At 41.6% G+C, this 19,819-nt stretch overlaps 2 protein-coding genes across 3 annotated transcripts; both read left to right on the forward strand.

The window, feature by feature from the left end:
- The first annotated feature begins 6,523 nt into the window (after positions 1 to 6,523).
- On the forward strand, positions 6,524 to 9,996 carry CZH5orf51 (chromosome Z C5orf51 homolog). Its single transcript, XM_033085696.1, has 6 exons — positions 6,524 to 6,725; positions 6,888 to 6,988; positions 7,368 to 7,514; positions 7,905 to 8,036; positions 8,240 to 8,354; positions 9,578 to 9,996. Exons 1-6 carry the CDS (start codon positions 6,524 to 6,526, stop codon positions 9,865 to 9,867), a joined length of 987 nt encoding a protein of 328 aa, XP_032941587.1. The 3' UTR covers positions 9,868 to 9,996.
- Positions 9,928 to 17,477, forward strand: FBXO4 (F-box protein 4). 2 transcript variants are annotated; one of them, XM_033085984.1, is made up of 7 exons: positions 9,928 to 10,016; positions 10,434 to 10,669; positions 12,286 to 12,506; positions 13,505 to 13,580; positions 14,095 to 14,273; positions 15,121 to 15,296; positions 15,849 to 17,477. In XM_033085984.1, the coding sequence occupies exons 2-7, from the start codon at positions 10,455 to 10,457 to the stop codon at positions 15,936 to 15,938; spliced, it is 957 nt and encodes a 318-aa protein (XP_032941875.1). In that variant the 5' UTR covers positions 9,928 to 10,016; positions 10,434 to 10,454; the 3' UTR covers positions 15,939 to 17,477. The 2 variants fall into 2 exon arrangements, with proteins under 2 accessions (XP_032941875.1, XP_032941874.1); XM_033085983.1 differs by lacking the exon at positions 9,928 to 10,016 and adding an exon at positions 10,144 to 10,314.
- The last annotated feature ends 2,342 nt before the right edge of the window (positions 17,478 to 19,819 follow it).

Raw genomic sequence — 19,819 nt, forward strand, 5'->3', positions numbered from 1 at the left:
TTATTCCATATGACTCTAGATTCTGGAAATAATTTTATAGTCCTTAATCTCACAAATATGAAGGAAATCTTTGCTAACAATTTTCCACTTCCTTAGCATTATTCTGAATAAATACCAGTTTTGCTCCCCTTCCCTGGTAATTCCAGGCCATTAAGTGAAAGAGGCAGAACGTATATCTATTTTTTTTAATTTGAAGAGGGTCTGAAAGGTGATTACCTACCATTGACCATCAGATATCATTACAGATATTATTAGCTACAACAAACACATGAAGCTCACATACAATAAATAAAGACTTCTGTTTCATGTTTTCTGGGCATAAATCCAAATATTTATTTTGCTTATATTCAAGAGCAGAAATATCTACTTCAAATAATACAGTGATAAAAGATAGGTGGATTGTAAAATACTCTGCAACACAATTTAATAAATTTAGCTTTACTCAAGTATTTTTATAACCAACTCTTCTTGTACTCCTCAACTAATTATTCATGCTTGCAAAATAAGGGTACATACTTATTGAAATCACAGTAATTCAGTATCATTCTAAAATGCTGTACCAGTCTTATAACTTCATCCAGTTTCTACAGGACTTGAACCACGCTACACTGTTTTATTTGCTCCAAACTCAAACGAGCCAAATACATCTGTATTACTATCTATGATACCCTCCTTGTTAGTTTTAAACAAAAATTTTTACCACTGACTCTAAAACTATTAAGAAACTGCTAGATAAGAGACAAACCTAACAACTTTTGAGTCTTCTCTGATCAGGTCTGATCTAATACTTCTATCTCTCTAATTCCATTAATTTTTTCCCCTTACTAACTGCTTCCACTCTATTTTTTTTTTGTTTTGGGTTTTTGTTTCTATTTTTTAATTTTTTTTTTTTTTTATTTAACATCAGGAGTCAATTCATAACCAAAACAAGCAGCAAGAAATCCAGTGATCATCAGACTCTGTAATCTCTGGTCAGAGGACTAATTTGCTAGAAGCAAATTAGCTTTCTTTCTAGAGATCAAAACGGCCAGCAGTCAGAGGGCTGAGGGGTCACCTCACAGGAATCTGCACCCTCCTAACCAGGCACAGGGAGGCAGAGGAGGGGAACGTGCTGATCTCCCCTCTCTGGTGACCCACAGCAGGACATGAGGAAATGGAACAAATCTGCATCAGGGGAAGTTCAGGTTGGACATCAGGGAGCTGGACTTGCTGATCCTTATGGGTCCATTCCAGCTTGAGGTATTTTGTGATTTTATGAACAAATACAGTTACTTGAACCCACCAAAACTCCTCTCTTGGCTACTTTCCCAAGAATTCATATGAGATTATGATAAATATTACCTATTTTAACTGTCACAGTTTAAGAAAATTTGCACAATTCAAAATGTCTTGAAGCTGCTAATAATGATAAAAATTTATCAATCACTGCTGTACAAATCTGTATTTCTTAGACAATACTGTATTTTTGATTAAAGCTAAAGACATTGCCTTAGTTTAAATAATATTAAATACACAAAGGAAGAACTCTCTTGTGTTTAAGCATTGTTTCTTTAACTTTCAATATAAATAATATATGTCCCAGACCTACTGAAGCAGAGTAACTATATATATCCAAGACAATACTTATTCTAGTATGCTTCAAGTTTTCAGGTACTTGGAAATGTTGGTATAGCCCAGTTATATATATCAGGCCAGTTAGCAAGTGTTGATGGAATACCACAGGACAAAAATAATTCCTAAGTGTATCATTAAAATCAGCCTGCTCTCTAGCAGCATACACATTGCCACACAGACAATCAGAAGGACACGAGAAGTATGTGGTTTGGAAGGAAAGAAGCAACAGAATCCAACGTAGCAATATACAGAATTTACTTTACATTTGCACATATATGCACATATAAACAAAGATATATCTATATACAAACCCAAAATATCAGGAGAACTGTAGTAGTAATGCCCCTGAAGGACAAAATCATATTAGTTTTTCCTCTTCCATCAACTGCACTGTTGACACACAGCAACACTCTTCCTGTTATTCTTCCATCAATTTAGGAACAGAGCATGTCTCTAAACAGAAAACACCTTACCCCACCCATATTGATAACAGTAACCTTAAAAACAGGTAGTGCTGTGCACTGGAAGAGCACAAACCCCACCTAAATTCCCTCACCAGAGACCATTTTATCATAACTGCTCCATAGAATATGAAGTGAAATATTATTTTGCTTCAACATAATTTCACTCAGAAAGATTTCTTTCTAACCATGGAAATACAAAAATATTTGATGCATCTTCATGTTAAGCTTTAGAAATCAGAATGCTATGTTTCCCAAGCTCTGAGAAGAATGGTGAGAGGAAGCAAACCCCAAACCAGTCCACTGTCCTTGAAATAACTGACAGGGATTTTATTCAAACAGGTTCTAAGCAAAGGCAAAAAATTAGGCACTTTGTCTTTCACCAGTCTTCAGACCAAAGCACTTTGCAAGGTGAGAGGAGAAGGCTAGCACAGCTCCATGAACTACAAAACAGAGCTTGGGGGTTTAGTGCCCAAGGGAATACAGCTTGTGGAAGTGATGGTCACGAGGCTGTTCAGAGCCCAATCCAGGCAGGAGAGAGGCAGTGGCTGCCTGAGGTGAGGGCTCGCCAACAGCAGTGAGGAGGCAGCACCCCACGCTAGTTCAGCCCTCTTCCAGGCTCTGCAGTCTTCCAGTTACTTGCCCAGAAGTCCTGTCATCTCTGTTCCTCAAAAACCATGTACTAGTGGGAGTATGTAAGATATGAGATAAACAAATGCCAAGAAAAATGCCAGTACAGATGTCTTCTGCTCCCTCACACATTTAATGATAGAATCAAGTTGGGGGAAGTAAAAAACCAAACACGACAAATCTTCCAAGAGAAGTGTATGTCACTACCTTTCTTGACCTTTCCAGCAGTTTCTATTTTACCAGTTTGGTATTAACAGAAACACACCTCTTTCATCTCAGCAACTGAAAAGGTCAAAACCAATTGCACTGGATATTTACAGAAAGAGTGGATAACAATTTCTGGGAAAAAACAGTCACTGCATACACATCCAGCTTTTTAAACAGATACAACTGAAGTAAGATGCAGCAGTGCCTGAAGCACAGGAAACTAAAATACCACTTCCTTTATCAGATGAGTCACCCTACAACTATTTGGTGCTTTGTTCCGGTTTAGGTCATTTGGGACTCTTAAATTTTTTTTTATTATTATTATTTTTACAGGAGACATCTTGATAGTGACAGCTCCTTCACTGTTAAGGGATGATGCACCTGCCCACTTGACTAGGTATGAAGAAAAAGCAACAGTTAAATCATAGCTAGGAATTGAAGAGGAGAAGTAATGACTAAGCAAGTAAATAATCTGAAGAAGGGGATGTCTCAATCTCACAAACCTTTCTCAGTTCCAAAGCTGACAACATGGGAACTGTATTTCACTTATGGCATGAAGCACCATCTCCTCCACTAACAGGTTAGCTACCAGAATACTTTTGGTATTCTTAACATGGTTGTTTCTTTGATGAAAAATTGTATCTGAATATCAACTATAGGAATGAACAACAATATATATCCAATGAAAACACTGATTTATTCTATAAATCAAACCATTTTGGGAAGAAAACACAATTTTTATTTTTAGGTTGTACTTCTCTGGTTGTATTTAATCTGTGTGGCAACTATTCTATAAGACATAAGGCAGACAACAGCAAAAATAACTCTGGCCACAAGTAGGCAGCTTTTCACTACTGAAGTACTTCAGTAAATTACACTTTTTTTTCCAGGGGAAGTGGGAGGGGGAGGTTTGGTGAGTTTTTACTTGGTTGGCTGGCTGGCTGGTTCATTGTTTTTTTGAGTACAGTAATTTCACGAATACAAGCCGCACCGTTTTGACTAAAATTTTGCTCTCAAACCGGAAATGCGGCCAATATTCAGGAGCGGCTAATATGTGAATAATCTTCTGACATTTACTACCCCAGAAGCGCCTGCCAGGGTGCCGAGCTGAGCGCCGGCCAGTAAAACCCAGGATTTCGCGATTGTTACAAATTGGTTACTGTGTTGCACGGTGGGTGGGGTCAGCTCAGCGCCGGCAGCATTGGGGGAGGGAGGGAGGCAGGGGAGTTCCCTGCTTCAGGCGGGGGAGAGGCAGGGGGCTCTGTGCTGCTATCCCCACGGCTCGGGGAGGAGGCGGGGGGTCCGCCCCCGCTCTCCGACGCTGCCGCCCGCCGCCGCGCCGGGAGCGGGCTCCGCGGGCTCCGCGGCCGCCCGCTGCCGCCGCGCCGGGAGCGGGCAAACTCTGTCCCCGCCCGCCATGGCAGGAGCAAGCAGGCTCCCTCCCGGCCTGCCGGCGCCGCAGCAGGAGCGGGGAAACTCCGTCCCCGCCCGACACGGCAGGAGCAGGCAGGCTCCGGCCTGGCCCGCCGGCACCGCGGCAGGAGCGGGGAAACTCTGTCCCCGCCCGCCGCCACGGTCGCAGGGAAGCTCCGTCCCCGCCCGCCGCCGCTGCCGTGGGAGCGGGGGGGACTCCGTCACTGCCTGCCACCACAGGGCAGCGCCGGGCCGGGATGACCGAGCCCAGTGGCAGCGGCGGCCGGCCCCGAGCAGCCCTGCCGAGCGGCAGCGCCGAGCTGGGCTACCTGGCCCCGTCAGCAGCCCCTAGGGGCCCGAGCCTGCACAGCCTTAGCTCAGCCAGTAAACCCCGCCCTGCTGCGGCTCTGTTACTAATTGGCAACTTTGTTGCACGCGGGTCCTCACTGCGAATGAGCGGCTTATATTCAGGTGCGGCTTATTTATGGACAAAAACCGAAATGTTTGCCAACACCCAGAGATGCGGCTTATACTCAGTGCGGCTTGTATTCGTGAATTTACTGTACTTTGGTTGAACACAGGCAATGACAGAATGAACAGCATAAGACCTTAAAATGGGAGGTCAAATGCTCAATTGACTCAAATGTCTTTAGTCAATTATTCTTTCAAAATATTCAAGTTGACAAAATTCTGAACGTTGTGTGAGTTTGATTTACGTTACTACAATAGGTACTGAGATACTAGCTTCCTCCAGGCAGATAAAGACATGGAGAAGGCTAGGGGAAAAATACAGTGAAATGTAGCACTTTTACAACTAAACAACAAAGTATTTAATGATTGACTGTCAGATAGTAGCAAGATTTTGTTTAAAATAGAAGAAAAACTTACCGTTTCCCCCTCATATATGGAAACTCTTTATTATTTATGAAGTTCATGAAGGCTATTATTTAAAGTTGGACAAATATTGGAGCAAATGCTTCAATTCTCTAATCAAAGGTATGTAGTTTCAGGATGAATTAATGTATTTTCACAACTGTACTTCTGCACTTTAAGTAATTAAATACTAAAATGTAGTTTAAAACAAACTTAGTTTAAAAATAAATGTGGGTTTGATTCTTGCTGCCTTTGTTTCAGTTTGTTTTATGGGCAACATCTCTTTTGCAGTGAGGCTGGAAAGCATTAACGGATAGAGGCAAAACCCCAGTCAAATTTTTGCAGTGGAAAAGAATCTGGGGTGCTGGTGCCAGCAGCTGAACATGAGCCAGGGTGTGCCCAGGTGGCCAAGAAGGCCAATGGCATCCTGGCGTGCATCAGCAATAGTGTGGCCAGCAGGAGCAGGGCAGGGATTGTCCCCCTGTCCTGGGCACTGCTGAGGCCACACCTCGAGTGCTGTGTCCAGTTCTGGGCCCTCAGTGCAAGAAAGACACTGAGGGGCTGGAGTGAGTCCAGAGAAGGGCAACGGAGCTGGGGCAGGGTCTGGAGCACCAGTCCTGAGAGGAGCAGCTGAGGGAGCTGGGGGTGTTTGTCCTGGAGAAAAGGGGGCTCAGGGTGACCTCACCACTGCCACAACTACCTGGAAGGAGCCTGTGCCCCTGTGCCCAGGTCGGGTTGGCCTCTTCTCCCCGGCAATCGACAGGAAGAGAGGAAACTGAGCCATGGGAGGTTTAGGTGGGATATAATACTGTTTCACAAATTATTTCACAAAACTTTGTTTCAAATTGCTTCACGGAAAGGGTGATTAGATGTAGGGATGGTCTGCCCAGAGAGGTGGGGGAGTCACTGTCCCGCGAGGTGTTTAAGGAAACATTGGACATGGCACTCTGTACCACGCTCTGGTCGATATGGTGATATTCGGTCATAGGCTGGAACCACAGGTCTTTTCCAAACTGTAAATTGATTCGGTAAATTCTGTAAACACAGCGCCACGCTAGGGACTCTCCCCGGGGACGGACAGGGCACTGCAGACACCACACGCGTCTGTTGTGAAAGAGCCTTCACGCCCACATAAGCCCAGCCGTTCGGCAGTCCCATCCGTCAGTGGGCGCAGAGCGGGCGGGCCGGGTGTCCCGGGCCGGGTGTCCCGGGGCCAGCGGCAGCGCCAGGCCCCACTCCCCGCCATCGGAGCCGCTCCCGCCCCCGCCCCCGCCCCTGCCCCTGCCCCGCTGCGCCTGCGCGGAGGGGCCGCGCGCGGGCCGGGCATGGCGGCCGTGGCGGCGCTGCGGCCGCGGGTGGCGGCGCTGGGGCGGCGGCTCGGGGGGAGCGGGGCCCGCGGTGAGCGGCGCGGCGGGGGCGGGAGCGGCACGGGCGGCACCGGGGGCCCTGAGGGCATCTCCGCGAACGGCGAGTGCGCTTGGGAGCATGAGAGCCTGGCCGCGGGTGGCCTGAATTTAACCATGAAAGGTGCGGTCTGACAGGATGACTGGCCTGCTTAAGTGCTGTGTTACTCAGCCGCTCTTGTAGATTCCCCAAGGATGGATGAGAAAGCCATGTGGAAAAGCAGAGTGAGTAAGGCTCCTGCTGAGTGCTTATCGGTGCTAAGGGAGCATTGTCTTCTTCCCTCAGATACCTTCTTAGCGAAAGGCTCTGCTAATCTGGACAAGTTGAAGGACCTCTGCAACGAAGGGAAAGAACATCCTTCCACGCTTTTTCAGCTCTATACCCAGGTACTTTGCTATAAACATCAAATTGCCTTTCAAGAAAATGTGTGTGGGGTGTGGGAGACGGTGTAAAAAAGGAGGGCAGGCCAGAAAGGCGCTTGTATTACATGGGGGTGTGAGGTGAGTGAAGCACAGAACTGCTTTTGACTTGGATAACTTGGAGTCGTTTGTGCGGCTACTTTATGGACAGAAGGGAGTTTGGCTTTGCATTCACCATCACCAATCCTTCAATAATTCTAACTTACACCTTTTGCAAACTAAATGTTAAAGAATACCTTAAATTGTAATGTTTTATAAACTAACTAGTTTTATGTGTTACAACACACCACCGTTTGATTATTATGACGGTAGCATTTCTGCTTTGTATATGTTCTTGTTTTCATAGGCTGTCCTAGACATTACGTATTTTGAGGAAAATCAGCTTGTGGATGAAGATTTTCCAGAAGAATATTCCTTGCAAAAACTTAAAGAACTTATTTGTGTTCTTTCAGAACCAGAAGACCTAGTGAGGGAATGCGGCATAAAAGAAGAAGTGAGTAGCCAGAGGGTGAATCATTTCATTATTTAAAAACAAAAAAATCTGAAATGGGGCAGTAGTATTTCTATTTTTGGTGGGCAGAATTTGAAGTATTTTGAAACATTTTTCAAATCTTTTTGGTATTTAAATAGTGATTCCTGGAAATAATGTTTCAAATGCCTTGTGCTCAGAATTTCTCTTGCTAACATTCCATGATTCCATAAGCAGTTGACAATTCTATTTGACCTATACTGTTAGGTTAGGCTAGGCTTGTCTCTTAGTGTTGCTGTCGAGCATAGCCCCTGAAGTAAGAGATTTACACAGTGTTTGCATGTGTGACAGTGCATATGAGTAGTTCAGGTGGTTTATTGTTGTGTTAGAGCATTTTCTTGGATTTTATTTCAGCCCATCAACATCCTTGGTGCAGAGTTGTTAGAATGTCTTTACTGGAGAAAAGGAGCCCTGCTTTACATGTATTGCCACACAGCAAAAGAAAGGAGTGAATGGCTACAAGAAAACACTGCCATATTTAAAAAGGTAAAGGAGATGAAAATGTTGTATGACCTTGTGAATAGAGCTTTGAAGTTTGACTCTGGTTTTAAAATAATGGCTGGGTTTTTTGTTTTTTAGGGTTTTTTTTCCCTTTAATTAGGATTTTGGGGCCTTCATATGAAGAAGTATTTCTGCCTACCATTAATTTAACAAGAACTTATTTTTTCCTTATTTTTGCCTGTATTCAGTGTCTTAATGATGGAGTTCATTACTTGATGAAGATGCTTAGCTTTAGATGCCCTCTTCAGCTAGATGAAGATGTCTCGCTTCAAGATAAAGACACAGCTAGATTACTCAGTGAAGGTAAAAAAAACCCAAAAAACAACTCCAAAATACCTTTTAACCCCTCCTCTTAATAACTGTTTCATTTTATGAAATGCTTTTTTGCATGTTTTTACCATTTGACTTAATTTATGTTCAAGACTTGACACTTTCTAGAACAAGAAGATAATAAATGAGGCAAATAAGCAGGCAACAGTCCCACCTCCAGTTTCCTTTTTTGACTCATGAATTTTAGGGGGTGTGAGTGCTCATTTTCCTGGTGTTTTATGAGTGCACTGAATAGAGGTGAACTGAGTAGTGTTTTATGCTGGCAGTGTTTAACACAGTATTTTACAACCATCCAGTTCACAACTGGCAGATGTTTTAGGCACAAATATGACTGCAGAGGGTGCCAGAGGTTCACATACTGATCTTCCCTTTTAGCTCTAGGACAGCACAGGTACAAACACAATTCCAGACTTCATGCAGGTAAAAACTATATGCAGAATTGGTTAGATTTGGCAAAGGTTCTCTGTTACCACATCATGTAGTTTTATATAAATTTCATTCCTTTTGAGTGTTTGCAGGAGGATCTTAGGCTGCGTCAGTGTGATGCAGGTCAGGTTATACAGCAGGAGGGGATTTGTAAGGTAAAACAGCTGGTGCTGAGGACATGTCCATGTTAAGCACACTCAAAAACAGCTCTACTCTCACTGTAGCAGGATGCAGCACCTTCTTGTTTAATTTCATCTGAAAGTGGCATTACTGCTATATAGCTCCATAATGCAAAGTCAAGTTGTGGACTTATTTAGCAGGATTTTTCTTTTTATGAAAGACACACGTGTCTTTGAATTAAAATACTAAAGCTGCTGCTTGTTAACCTGAGTTAAGATGATCTCAAACAGTATCTTTTAGGCTTAAACTGTGGGAGGCACAGAAATACTCTAAAGTAAATATGTACAGTCATGCCTATGCTAAAGAGGCTGTAAAGAAATACTGAAATTCTGTGAGATAATTAGACAAACAGAATTATAGAAATAATATTTATATAGCAGTCTTAAAAGCATTATGGAGGGCCAAACCAGGCAGAGAAATGAGCAGGAACTTGATCCAGGTTTTCTTCTGGGCATTATATAGTTATATAATTATGCGCTTATACTGTCTTTTTGGATTTTTTTTCCCCAGTGCTACTGAAAAAAAATCAACAAACTGTGTACTTCCTTACAGCAGAACAATAAAGTACTTGATGTAAATTATTTTTGCAGGTATATTTAGTGACACTCACTTACTGGCATTGATGTACAGCGGAGAAATGTGCTACTGGGGGCTGAAACACTGTGGAGAGGGGAAGCAGGAGAGCCTTGAGTCAATAGATCCTGTATCTAACAATGACCTGGGCAGCAGACCACAGAGCATATCTCTGGATTTCCAAGAAACGGGGAGAATCATGTTAACAAAGTATGTGGCCGTGTGTGAGGGACCCTTAAAAGGTCAAGGGTGGAACACAACAACTGCAAAACAAATGCTGCGTTACTTTGTGAAATCCCACAACTAAGATCCACTGTGCTGTCGGCGCTAGAAGAAATCTTGCGGCACAAGAGCACACTCTTCCGTGACTGACTTATTTTCTTTTTCTGACCGAAATGTATACTTGTGTTGCATTAAAAAACACGCGTTCCAAGGACTCCTGGACTGCAGTCCAAGGTGCCGGGGCGCGGTGCGGGGCACGGTGTCGGTGCGGGGCGCGGTGTCGGCGCGGGGCCGGGGCGCGGGGCCGGGGCGCGGCAGCGGCGGTGCCGGAGCGTGCGCGGCGCTGCGCGGGGGCGGCGCCATGGCGGCGGGAGCGGAGCAGCGCGGCGCCGGCCTGGAGGCCGCGGTGCGGGGCGGGCTGCGCGTCCTCCGGGAGCGCTGGATGCGGGGCACCCTGCGGGGCTCCGCGCCCGCCCCGCTCCCGGAGGCCGCGGACGGTGCGGAGGGAGAGAGCGGCCTGCAGGCGCTGCCGGTGAGTGGGGCCCGGCCGCACGGGGCGGGGCGGGATGGGGGGCAGCGCTGCATCGCACCCCGTCCTTCTGCGCTGCTGGATCCGCGGGTCGCTAAAGCGCTGCTCTCGATGGTTTTCAGATCGACGTGCAGCTGAGCATCATGTCCTTCCTCTCGCCCCAAGATGTGTGTCGCTTAGGAAGCACGAGTTGTTACTGGAGGGCAGCTGTGCAAGACCCCTTGTTGTGGAGGTATTTTCTCCTCCGGGATCTCCCCTCTTGGACATCTGTTGATTGGAAATCACTTCCAGATGAGGAGATTTTTAATAAAGCCTTTTCAGAGGTCAGCGACAATGCACTGTATGATTACATGGCAGTGTAAGTATCTCCATATTCTCTTACATGACTTCAAGTGTGCCTACAGCACTAGTATTCAGCCCACAGGCATGTTTCATATTTACAGAAACAAAGCTTTGCTGTAAGCTGCTGTTTGATTTTGATGTGTCTCAAACTCATTGTTTATTTTAGAAATACAATTTCCTGTTGCTCCATGGTCTGGTCAGCTTTTTTTGTTTTGAACTCAGGAAGAATGTAAAACATTGTAAAAAAGACGATGCTAATGCTATAAAAAATTAAAGCTATTTGTAAACTGTGTGTCTACTGTGGCACAGAATTACTGCATACTGTTGATCTTGATAAAGAAGTGTTCTTTGCTCTCAGTGCCACAGCAAGTTCATTAAAGTACCAAGAAGTCTTCAAACTACAGCAAGTGAAATTACTCTGCATTTTTTTCATCTTATTTGGAAGACCTAATAATAAAAACTGCACAAAGTGAGCACAAAATAACAAGTTGTATTATTTTAGCTCTGATTGTCAAAGACTGTGAGACAAAACTGGTTTCAGCTAGTACAGTTGAAAAGCATAGCAACACAAAAAGTATGTTTGGATGACTGAGAATTCTTAAAACATGTAGATTATTTTGTGGTGATTTCTTTTCTAAACTTCATTCAGTTCCCTTAGTTTGTGATAGTGCTCTGTGGATTTGTTTGGGATTTTTGATTTATTTGCAGTTACATTTTCCAAAGGTGGCCCTTAACATGTTGCTTTGTGGTAAATGCACTAACTTCTGCAATCTCTATGCCCTTCATCCCCTCTTAACAGATGGGAACAGTACACCCGGAATTTGACATGCAAAATATATACTGCTTTTTAAATTGGATTTAAATTCGTTTAGGTCTGAATCACCTATTTGAAACTACCTGTCACTGATTTCCATCGTGTCCGCGTGCGCTTGGCAGTTTTGCTGATCTCAACTGAAACATTTCAGTGTGGGTATAAAGGAGCCCACATTTGTTTCTTGAAGAAGCTTGTCCAGCAGCAGCCTACCATGACTCCAGAAGCAGACTGAAGCTGCTGCTCTAGGATGTTTGACTCTTACTCTTCTCCTCAATTACCAGCCGTTTCATGCCTTCTAGCATCCTCACCAAATAAGCATATAAGTTTGCAGGCAACACTTGCCTCCTTCCACAGCTTGCATGCTTTGTACCTACAGGGAAAATGGTTCTTTTAAGGTGGTTTCTTTTTATAAATATAAAAGCAGTATAATTCAGGTTTAAAATGCACTCACAAAGCTCATTTTAAAAATTTTATTTTTAATATGATTCTTCTGCTGTGATGTTATTTTACCTATATTGTGTATTCAGTGAAGATGGGGAATTAATGATTTTTATTTTCTTTTTAAATAAACAGAAAGATCTGTAGATAGAAGTGTACTAAGGTCCAAAAAGTCAGTATTCAGACTTCAAAAGAACTGATGCTTTTGCCGCTTTGTACTGGTGCTTGAAACCATCAGGCTGGAGCTTTATAATTTTTGACCTATGCTTTGAGTTGCAGCAGTAGCAAAGCATAAGAAGTGCGGGACCTAAGTTAATTTGTTTGATTAATACTTCTTTTGTATTTTGTGTTTAATTTCTAGTTGCATCTATTTTACACAGATATAAAAAGAGCTGTCCTCAGGGTAGAAGAAGTTTGAAATCGAGCCGTCCTCGGTATGGGACTGTGACTTCCTTTTTGCAATCACTGGTCACACAGGCAGAACCTCGCTTTGCTATGTTTGGGCCAGGTTTGGAAGAGCTGGACAACTCCTTAGTACAAAAGATGATGACATGCCCAGAAATTCTGCTGGTAGCTGGCCTACCTCAAAGACAAATCCATGGTAATGATGGTTGTGGCTTTTGGCCTTCTTATTTTGTAAATAGATATAACATTGAAAAACTCCAAGGAAGAAATGAAGAAAATGAATGATTTTTTTGGTGTCCTTAAAACTCTGTAGAATCATGGTAAAAAAAAAAAAACATTTTCTCTCTGATTTGTTCCGAAGGATAAATGCAGTGAACATTTGGGACAAAGTAATAGCTTCAGTGAATTTATGATTAAATTTGGACATTGTCAGAAGAATCATTTTGCTCCCTGTGCTTCTGTTTTCTTCCAAAATTCCATGTTACTGCTGCTATTGTAATCGATAAATACAGATAGGCCTTTTTTTCAGTACTGCTTGCAGTAAGTGGCTAAAAAATTAGTGATTTTACACAGGAATTCGAGGCTGATTTTTTATGTGATTTGGTATTCTGATATCAAATTATGTAAATTTTACTTAGAAGAGTTACAGGAACAGATGAGGGATTTTTCTTTTCATATTTAAAAGAATAGCTTTGAAAGTCTAATTTGACTTCAGTCCAAGCCAGAGACAAAAATGTGTTACTTTTTAACTAATGGCTATTTCAGTACAGCAGATTAATTAAATTGTATTTCTAGGAAGCGTGGCAATGATTTTTAGTTGGTTTTTTATTTGTCTCATATATTTTTTCAATGCAGCTTGTGTTAAGCAGAACTGGAGCCTTTTCTATGCCAGTTTCAGCTAATAAACACAAGTCTGGCTCCTTTCTGATTTACATTTCTAGGTTCAAGTCTAATGATCAGAAATAAGGAAATGGTTTTAATACCATTGACTTGATTTTTCATGAAATTAAAAGTCTGATCAATTGGAGCATGTATAAAGTTGAATTGTAAAATAGTAAATCTGCTATCCTGAACAGCAATATCTAGGTTTGAATATATTCATTTTGTGGCAACACTGGAATTTTTGAACTCCCACTTAATTGTATTTAGTGGCCAAATAGCTGTAATCTCATAGATTCATTTTTTTCCCTGTAGGAATTGGATCAGGAGTCAGTTTTCAGTTTAACAACAATCAAAAATTCAATATTGTGACACTGTATTCCACCACAAGGTAAGATAAGATCTGTTCTCCAGCAAATAAAAAGTACAGTTTCTAATTCATTTCGACTTTTCTTCATATTATTGTCATGTGACTTTCATACGTATTTTCTTCATGCTTCGATATCCCTTATAAATTGAAGTTTCAATGCATGCCTTTGCTTTTCCTTTCTTTTTTCATCCACTGAGTTTTCACATGGAAGTAATAAAGGTTTTTCAAACAGGATGTGTACCACTGGTGTACGACAGATACATTACAGGTGCTTCTGTCCCTCTTCATACCTTGGTTGAGTCCCTTTTGAAACACTCTCTAAACTCATCCTGGAGTATATTTTCATAAGCATCTTGCAGATTGCTAACCATCTCTGTATGTGCACTCAGAAAAAAAGGAGGGCAGGAGGAGGCAAGGAGAAATGAAATATTTTTTCTGGCTTAGCCCATTTTTCTGTCCCTTTTCTGCGCTGCCTAGACTTTCAAGATTCAGTTTTGGCATTCTCAGTTCACCCAACAACTGAAATATCTTTCAGTGTGGAAAGGAGGAGAGCAAGGGAGGAGCAAGCTGTTGCTGTGAATAAGATGTTTTACCAAGAGAACAGCACAGTAGGTAATCAGCAAGCCACACACTACAGTGTAATAGCTCAAGTGAAGAAGGTGTGCGAAGTAGTTGATGGATTCATTTATGTTGCTAATGCAGAAGCTCATAGAGGTAAGGGGTTTCTCTTTATATTTTGTGAATAACTAGAGTGTTAGATTACAAAGAATATGCAATACCTCAAAATGCATGTTCTGATCCTTTCAAAATCTGCTATTTCGTCATGGCTTATCCTGTTGAAGAGGTCTCCTATCCTAGATACTCCCTCATCAACCTGTTAGGGAACATGGCCCCTTGTTTTGTTTATGGCACGTACTATCTAAATTACATATGGGAAATTATCTGGATTAAAACACAAAACAAAAAAGACCTAACAAAAACCTTGGGTATGCATAGGAGAAACTTGAAAATACATTGTTTGTGCTGTAATAGCCTGGAAGTAACCGTCACCAGGAAAACAGTAAAAACCACAATTAGTCTAAATCAGTTTAGTTCTGTAAGATGATAATCAAAATAACAATTATGGAAATTGTCTTTACATTCATCAGCTTTGAAGGGAGGAAAAGGGCTAGCTCAGAAAAGAGACAGGCAAAAAAACTTTGAAGGGATACACTAAGAGAAGAGTGCATTCAGTAGGGAAGAGCTGCAGACTGTGCAGCGTATGAGTATTTCTGAATAGCTTGTTATAATTTTGATCTCTGTGAAGTACTCAGAAAACACTCTGATGTGAGGGCTGAAGTAGGCTGCCTGTAGAATCTATGGAGATCTCTAAATATTTAAATATCTTAATGTCATCAATGTCTGTGTAACATAAGGGCAGATGAGTAAGTCTTGTGATAAGTAGAACAAGATCATTTGGCCCTTCCAGCCCTCTGTCTCTGAAACAAAAAAAAAGTCAAAAAACCAAAACACCTTGTATTTGCATATATTTAAGTCTCATATATTAAAAATTGTTTCTTAGAGCATGATCGTCAGGAGGAGCTGGCTCGTATTTTGGCAATGATTGATCCAGCCCTCGGGCCTCCGAACAGACCTCTGCTGGTTTTGTCCTGTGTGTCTCACGCTGGTGTGAGAAGAATTCCGTGTGTTTACGTGGCACATCAGCTGCAGCTAAATCTACTGCATCAGCCCTGGATGGTACTTGCTCTTAAACCTTTATTTTCTGTTTCTCTGTGGTTTAAATTTAATTTAGGCTTTCAGGTTTCTTAACTATACCTACCTAAACAAGTATGCAGCTGTCAATATTAGTACATGAGCTTTCCATTTAAATGAAGGATTTCGTTTCTCTGGTCCTCTGAGATGAATCATTAGCCTGTCTGAACACAAGGAGCTAAGTGACTTGCCCGAAAGCACTGAAGAGGCTTCAGATGGAGCTAGAATGTCAGGAAGGACAAATAATGATCTTGAAGGGAGTGAAGAAGCTTCAGTCAATTAAAATCTAAATTTCCTGAGTCACAATTTTTTGTTTATTTTTAAGTATTTTTATTGAGTCATGGTACTTTTTGTTTGTTTTCTTAATCTTATAAAACCTTTTTTGTCTAAGGGACGTTTACACTAATGATAAAAATTTAGACTTGATATGAGTGTTTCTGACTTTACAGATAGACACAGAGTGATATTAAAATACTGTTAGATCCTGTTAGCTGTTATGTCTAATACATTAACTTTTTTTTAATGTTATTTTCACAGATACAGGACACTGTAGCCGCAACTTTAGATGGATTGCTAAATGGAATTGAGTGGATCTTGGAAGAAGCAAGTTGTAAAAGTGCTCAGTAATTAGGTATTATTGCACTGTATAAACCCTTTGGTGTTTTCCATTTCAGTTGAAGTAAGAATTTTGTCCTTCCTGCCAGAGTACTGTCAGAAGGGAAAAGTCAGGGCAAACCTGCATGTATTTCACTGCACATACTTAAATCCTTAATATTTTCCAGTCCTGAATTAGAAGTACAAGCATGATTGCCTGGATTCCAGCTGCAATGAAGAAGTGATTAAGAGAGACAATCTTGTATGTTTTTCATATTCTTGTATGTTTTGTTTTTCTCTTCTTTCAACCAGAGGCCTTTCCCAATATATCTGATGGTGTAATATCTTCTGTAAATATATATGTAACACTACATTAGTTTATTACACATTTAGTAAATATATGCAGTGGACACCTTTACAGCAGCACTTTCTGACCAAAGAAAACATGCTGTAGGTTGTACAATAGGAGGCTGACAGAAAGACAGTAACTCTTGATTTCAGAAAAGTGAGTTCCCCTGTATTTTTCTAGAAAAAATGCCTAGATAAAAAGGAGTGGGGGGGGATTTTCAGCCCAGACCAAATTTCTTAGAAGCAAACAAATGCTGCTGTGTATGAATTGTTGTTTCTTTGTTGTGATCTTACTTATTAACTAGCCATGACAGACTTCAGCATCTTTTGCTTTCTGTTGCACTGAAATCATTAGCTTGAACCGGATATGCATCTGATGCCACAAACAAATGTTAAATAGGATCATTCAGGACTTTACTGCACACAAACTATCAAGTTTTCCAAATAGTTGTAGCCATTTGCAGATGTAAATTATACCTGTCTTGAAATTTTCTACACAGTTGCAAGTAGTTTTATGAAAAGTGACATTTTAAAGCTGTAATTGTGTTTTCCATATTGACATCTTTGGGGATAGTTGATATCTTCTTCCTTTTCATGTTTTTATTACTGTGTAAGTGTTCAGAAACTGCTTGGATTTCTCGCCTGAGCATTTATTTGCTTTATTCTGAGCTTTTGTTTTTCTTTTCTCCTATCTTCATGGAAATTCAGGTGTCACAATTTTTTTTTTGGTACCTAGATAAGTGATTGCACGGTGCACATACATATGTAACTGCCCTCAGTCTGGGATTCTTGAGTGATGATTAACACAGCCATGTCAAAAACAATCCATTGAAGAAGATGTTTGGGTTTTTTTAATGAACTAGAAAGTATATCTTTTTTCTTTTTTTCATCTTTATGTGCATTTAATCCATCTTTCTAGGTCTTTTTTATGTGTTTCAATCCAAAGGAATATATATACAATGGAAATTCTGTGGTTTATCCTTTTTTTTTAAACCCCAATAGAGAGCAGACACAATGGATTTATGTGTGTTTGGGGTAAAATTCCATGCTTTGTGACTGGGTGGATGTGATTTTCATCTTAATCACAATAATTTCATAGTGGTATGTATGTAGGGGATTGAATGCAGCAATCTGATTCTATGTTAGCTACTGCAAATATGGGGTGTTATGGAAGACCCTCTTTCTACTTTCTTCATAAGGAATAAATAATTTTTAAAAGAATGATATTTAGAGTGTTCCTGTGTGTGTTAAGCCCCCTACACACGTGCACATGTGCTCATACACTGCAATCACACTGTCATAGCAAATTACCAGTGTCATCAATAGTCATTAATGAACAAGGTTTTTGTATGTTACCAGTTTAATTAACTCACTGTCATTTCAAAAGGTTAGAATAATGTAGAGTACATAAATTTTCTTTAAGAACATCGGCTAGATTAACTTAAAGCTTTCAGAATTACAAGTTTTAAGGGTGCAGTCTAGAAAACAAACAGTTGGAATGAGAAGTCCGTGCAGTCACAGAGCTCCATGACTAAATGACGTGGTAGATCAGCACAGGCAAGGAAGACGAGCATGTACACTGTCCAGAGGAGGAGAGGGTGCACAGAGATGTTCTGTGGAAGAGGTAACCAGCTTGCTGAGCATACATCCAACAAATAGTTGCAGAGATGCACTGCAAATTTAGATTTGACAATTCCTACTATTTAAATTCCCGAGTCTGCTGAATTTAGCAGCATACAAATAATTTAAGATTGGGACTGTCATTGTTAGAAGTTCAAAAATCGTTGGGTATGGAATATTAGAACATGACTTAAGTGTATCTTAAACCTTTTTAATGTAAAAAGAATACCATTTTTAGAAAATCTAATTGGTTTTGTATTTATCAGAGTAGCTGTAACTGTGATGCATTTGTGAAAAATCAAACCAGGATCTGGATCCCAGGAATCTCACTTTCCTAAGGATGAAGAATTCTAACAGCACTAGGAAAAATAGTACAGTAATTTCATGATTATAAGCCACACCTGATTGTAAGCCACACTTCCAGGTGTCGGCAACATTTTGTTCTTAGTCCATATATAAGCTGCACCTGATTATAAGCCACACTTTTGTTCGCAGCAAAATAACCAATTTGTAACAATCGCGTGATAGTGGGTTTTACTGGCAGGTGCTCAATTTGTGAGCTCCACTCCCCCCACGGTGCCGGTGGGAGCCCCAGCTTTCGCCCACGCCACCGGGCTTTCCTCTGCGCCACACCGCCAGGCTTTCCTCCGCGCTGTGCCACTGGGCTTTCCCCCGCACCGTGCAGCTGGTGGGAGCCCACTTCCCCCGCTGTGCAACAGAGTAACCAATTTGTAACAATTGCGTGATCCCAGGTTTTGCTGGCAGGTACTCAATTCGCGAGCTCGGCCCGGCCCACAGCTCACACTTCCAGGTTGGGAAATTTCCGAACTTTGTTCATATATTGGCCGCTCCTGAGTGTAAGCTGCACTTCCGGGTTGGGACCAAAATTTTAGTCAAAATGGTGTGGCTTACAATCGTGAAATTACTGTACTTTCTTGCCCACTGAGGCAGGATGTTTATCTCAACAGTGGTGACAAAATAAAAGGTTAAAATGATAATATATGTGATTTATAAGAAAACTCAGTTACTGAGGTTTTCACCTGAGGAGTTTTCCAAAACAGAAGGTCTCTTTGGGGATGCAAATTTTCAAATCTTTGAAACTTGGAATAACAAAAATGCCTGCTGTCAGCTGCAGAGCAGTGCCTTGGGGCACCTGTCAGGCTCTCAGGACAGAGGCAGCATGCTGTCACTGGTGAGAGATCTTGCAGGTTATTATCATGATGCAGCAGCCCTGCATCTAAGCAGGAGTGTCAGGACCCTTCTAGCTGCAGCTTCAGAGGGAAGCTGTGGCTCTCTGTGTGTCCTGTAGGATGGCATTGCTGGTCTGCATCAGCACTGATGCTCCAAGCAGCATCCCTACACCCTTTGCCAAAATTGCTCCAAGTAATCAATTGCATTCCCTGCTCAGAGATGCCGGAAACAGATGTAGTTATAGAAAAATCTGCACAAAAAATCAAAATGCTTCTCAAAGGCTTATAGATAAGGAATATGCTGCCTCTTAATCTGGTGAGTATTGTCAATATCACTTTGTATGGTAGCATGAGTATTGCAGTTAAAAAGAATAGATGGAGTCACTGTCAGGAAGATGTGTTGGAAATAATTGCTGGCATTATTGGAAAGTGATTGATGTCTGTGATTTAGTCCGTTTTTCTTGCCACTCTAGCACTAGTTGTTCTGGATAAACTACTTCCCTCAAATACATGAGTAGAAAAATAACATTCTTTGTTCGGTTACAGAAGGTGATACGATAGCTAGAGCCTATGCTTAAACCTCAGAGGATGTCTGAACAAAGGCTACCCTCAGTTATCTTAGGAGGATGAAACTGCAATCGAGAATGAAGGTAGTAGGCATAGAGCAGAGACCTAGCAAACAACAGAACTTGATGGATTTGAATAAGGGGAGTACTTAAAAACCAGTGAGAGTAGGTATCTCCTGTACAAGCTCAC

This window comes from Catharus ustulatus, chromosome Z, assembly GCF_009819885.2.
Source record: "Catharus ustulatus isolate bCatUst1 chromosome Z, bCatUst1.pri.v2, whole genome shotgun sequence".
Lineage (NCBI taxonomy): Eukaryota > Metazoa > Chordata > Aves > Passeriformes > Turdidae > Catharus > Catharus ustulatus.